Source organism: Octopus bimaculoides, chromosome 5 (genome assembly GCF_001194135.2).
Source record: "Octopus bimaculoides isolate UCB-OBI-ISO-001 chromosome 5, ASM119413v2, whole genome shotgun sequence".
Taxonomy (NCBI): Eukaryota; Metazoa; Mollusca; class Cephalopoda; order Octopoda; family Octopodidae; genus Octopus; species Octopus bimaculoides.
Window position 1 is genome coordinate 25,982,344 of NC_068985.1, and position 4,529 is coordinate 25,986,872.

At 32.9% G+C, this 4,529-nt stretch overlaps 1 protein-coding gene across 1 annotated transcript in view; it reads left to right on the plus strand.

Moving 5' to 3' along the window:
- The window catches only part of LOC106874950 (DNA-dependent protein kinase catalytic subunit), a 185,220-nt gene that overhangs the window by 160,226 nt on the left and 20,465 nt on the right, over window positions 1–4,529 (plus strand). The window contains exons 83-85 of the mRNA XM_052968027.1: window positions 921–1,067; window positions 2,044–2,112; window positions 4,243–4,375. Of these exons, the coding sequence (XP_052823987.1) occupies window positions 921–1,067; window positions 2,044–2,112; window positions 4,243–4,375 (349 nt within the window). The remainder of the gene's footprint in view (window positions 1–920; window positions 1,068–2,043; window positions 2,113–4,242; window positions 4,376–4,529) is intronic.

Consider the following 4,529-nt stretch of genomic DNA (forward strand, 5'->3'; position numbering starts at 1 on the left):
GCCTGTGCAGGTGGCACATAAAATACACCATTTTGAGCGTGGCCGTTGCCAGTACCGCCTGACTGGCCTTTGTGCGGGTGACACGTAAAAGCACCCACTACACTCTCTGAGTGTTTAGCATTAGGAAGGGCATCCAGCTGTAGAAACTCTGCCAGATCAGATTGAAGCCTGGTGTAGCCATCTGGTTTCACCAGTCCTCAGTCAAATCGTCCAACCCATGCTAGCATGGAAAGCGGACGTTAAACGATGATGATGATCATCATCATCATCATCAGAGTATGGAACACAAAATTTATTATCTCTATAATTCTACTAATGTGTTGCAAATTTTCAATGTCGATTGCCATTTAAGGCTTACATAGTATGACTTGTTTTAATAGCTACATTCTGCTGTGGAGCTACTTTGATCAATGTTGTAGAATATTTAGAATATTCAAAAGCATTATTGAAAATATCATATGGTTTGGTGTTCAGCATGTGACCAGCCATGCTCACTGTGCATTGAGCAACAATAGTAGAGATGGTTTGAATATGGGTGTGAATCTCCTTGTGTTATATTTTGGAGACTTCTATGCCCTAATATAGGACAAAGACCATTCATTTATGTTGTTATTGGCATGAAGTTAGGGACTTACCAAAGCTAATGGAAGGCAGATATTCCTACTGTGGTATGGAATGGTGAAATGCATCTCAGTTGCAACTACAAGAAGATTGTTGTTATTGTTGTTATAATATATGCCTCCTGCATTTTGATATTGCTTTAGCCATTTATCCATTTTGGTATTAACAGCCTTCTCAGATAAATTCTACAGTGTCTCATTTTCTTGCAGATTTAGTGCAAATTTTATCAAATTGTTATTTTTTTGTCTTTAATTTTTATTTAAGAGTATTCAAATGAAAATAAGATTTAATATTTCCAGGATTGGTCTAAAAATGCCCAACACTTGCATACAAAGACTAACCCAGAAAAGCAGAAAGTCATAGAACTTTATAAGGACATGTACTCAGCTCTTTTTGAAAATTCTTGTGAAGAAAATGTTAGCTCTTATTATCAGAAATTTACTAAGGTAATTATAAATCAATTTTACTTTAAATATCTAGTTTACAAATATTCAAAGAAAATTTTGTTTCGTTGAAGCATTTTGTAGTTGTCTCTTGTTAGTACTTTATTTCATCACAAAACATTTTTGTCATTTTCCTTTCGGGTTCTTCGGATTAATGAGTTTTCTTTCTTTTACTGTTTCTTCAAGTTGAAGTAATAAAAATATTACTCATATGACTGTAATATTACTAAAATATTACTAATATTTTTAGTAATAAAATCTTTTGAACTTGTCTTTAAATAAAACAATCACTTTTTTATATATAACAATGAAACATAGAGAAAAATATTTACTGCAAGAAATTAGTAGACCCCCCCCCCCAAAAAAAAAAGACTCTATACTAACAGACTGTTTCAATTTTTGAAAGATGAAAATGTAATTAAAAATGCAGGCAAAATAATATTTATGCACCTATTTTTATGTGCATGATCATCATTTGATTTGAAAACATTGTGAGAAAATGAAAGAGTACTGACATTTAGTTTACTTCTTCCTGTTATCCTTTTCTTTATTTTCCTACACTGTTTTTGTAACTCATTTTCTCACACTTTCTCATTCTTTGTCACCTAACCTTGCTCTCTTAGGTGGGGGGAAAATAAAGAAAGAAAAAGTGTTTAATGAATAGCTTGAGATGTGTATAGTAAATATTTGGTACATGAAAAAACTTCATTTGCAATGATATCCTTTTCTGTTTTCATGCCTGACTATGAAAATATCCAAATCGTCATAATTACGTCAAATTTGACAACATCTCCATAGAGTGACTTATTCATTACACATATGAATATGTTTTAGTATTTGACATATCTCACCAAGCTTGTGTGTTTGTGACAACTATTCATAAGACCTTAGTAATATATAAAAGTATCCATCTAAAACATCATTTTGGAAATATTCTCTTGCTTGTTTACTATTTAAATATTATTTAAATATTTTTCAGAATTTCCACTCTTTATTTGTTAGTTCATTTGGAAAAGATGGTTCCAAGATAAACAAGATGAGCAAACAGGTAAACCAGCTGAATCAAAATTAGAAGTATTTCAATGTAAAAGTTGAGAATAATGCTGCTTTTATTACAGAAGATATCTCTCAGTTAAAGAAGTGCAGGTGTAGCTATGTGGTAAGACAGTTGCTTCCCAACCACATGGTTCTGGGTTCAGTCCTACTATGTGGTACCTTGGTAAAGTGTCTTCTATTATAGCTTTGGAACAACCAAATCTATAGTAAGTGGAGTGGATTTGGTTGAGAGAAACTGAAAAAAGCCTGTCATGTGTGTGTGTGTATATATATATATATATATATATATATAGGGATAAGCAAGTTAGAAAGATCAATTTATAAAGTATGTTAAATACATGAAATACAAAAACGTATATATGTTTACACATAAAAAGGTCCAACTTACACAGAATACAAACGATATAAAGAATTAAAGGAATTGAAGAAAACTATTACAAATCCAACAGCTGTTCTCGGGGGCTCAGTGGCCCAGAATAATGTTTGTAGATTGATTCCATCATAGACTGAGATGAGCTCCCATCTTCAGGGAAGAGATCTTATATTGAGGTGTTAATATATTGATCTGTCTAACTTGCTAATCCTTAGATTAATGTCTCTACCCACTCAAGTTTAAATCTCTTGAGCACTACAAAGTGTATTCTATACAGAGAATATCTGATTCTCATCTATGAACTATATATATATATATACTGAACCCAACTACTTGCAGACGGTGTATCCCGTTGAATTCATTAATTTAATTCATTTTGCTATGAATTAAATTAATGAATTCAACGGGATACACCGTCTGCAAGTAGTTGGGTTCAGCATATTATCCTCCATTTTCTAATTGTTACACAAATTTTGGGTAAAACCTCCACTTTTACCCGCTCCCATTGATTGCACCTAGTATAGCACTAGCGTAGCAATAATTGGGTACCCTCCCAGCAGTATACTGGATAGATACTATCCCTTAGTGGGTTGTACCCCCAACCCCTAACTCTCTCACGTTATATATATATATATATATATATATATATCTGTAAATATAATATGTGACAATTATTCGGTAGCCAAGTTAAAACTCTGAGTTTTGGATGTCGGTGCGGAAACCCACACCGGCATCTCTTCACTACTTGATATCCTGTTGCTTATTTTGATATATGTGTGTGTGTGTGTGTGTGTGTCTTTGTGTCTATGTTTGTTCCACCACCACTGCTTGACAACCGGTGTTGGTCAGTTGATGTCTCCATAACTTAGTAGTTCAACAAGAAAGATCAATAGAGTCATTCAAGTAAAATTCTGTAAGGTGGTGTCCCAGCATAGCTGCAGTCTAATAACTGAAACAAGTAAAAGACAAGATAAATCCATTGTTAAACATTTCTAAAGTTTCAGTAATAAAAGTGTTTGATGACCAGAGGCACCGGGTTTCAAATTTTACATTTTATAATTTTAACTGGTTATAATGTCTCCCCTGAAAACTTTGTCTTTATATTGTGTGTCAAAGCAGTCAGCTTTACAGATACCATCACTCTCCATGATTTTAATTTCATCTGGGAATTGCAGGTACAAGAAGAAAGTGAAGTCAAAGTAACTCATTAACAGGCACATTATTAGGAACTTAATACCACTGTGTGCTACTCATATATTATGAATGTTGTTAAGGAATGCTATGCTCTTCTAATTGTATAAAACTAAATGATTCCTCCATCTGTGTCAACTGAACCACTTATAGTATCAACAAAAATAAGTAGCTGAGAATTTCAAAGATATGTGGATCCTTAATATGAATTCTTGGGTATAATCAGTGCAGCTTATTGTGTATCAAAGTTGGCTCTTTGGATTATAGACACAGCCAATTTGATAAGCTTTCGGGCAATTTACCAAGTTATACATTCACTGGAGCTCATAAATATTTACCAGACCTTCTTATACATCTGGCATCCTAACCAGAGTTATCTGGCAGACATACTGCATTTCTGTTTATATCAAAAGACAGACAATGATAGAGATGAAAGTAGTAATAATGTTGATGATGATCGTCATATTTATGCAGAGATATGTTGTGAGGGGAATGGAGAAGACTAAACTACTTTTTTCTTATTGCAATGCACACTATTGTTTTGTTTTTGACTTTTAGGAATTTCAAAAGCAAATCGTTGTCATAAAGGAAAAGATTGAGAAACATAGGCTTAAAGAACCAAAGGCACTTGAAGAATTCAGTTCTTGGATGTCTAATTTTGACCCTTTGCTTGATACTTTGGAAATCCCTGGTTAGTTGTAATTACACCTTAATCAAATTTACTATATTGCTGTTTCAAATAATTCATTTGTCTTTTGTTATATATATATTTTTTTCTATATATATACAGTAGTACGTCTGTTTTCAAACAACTCTGATCACAAATAAATTGCACTTTATATATA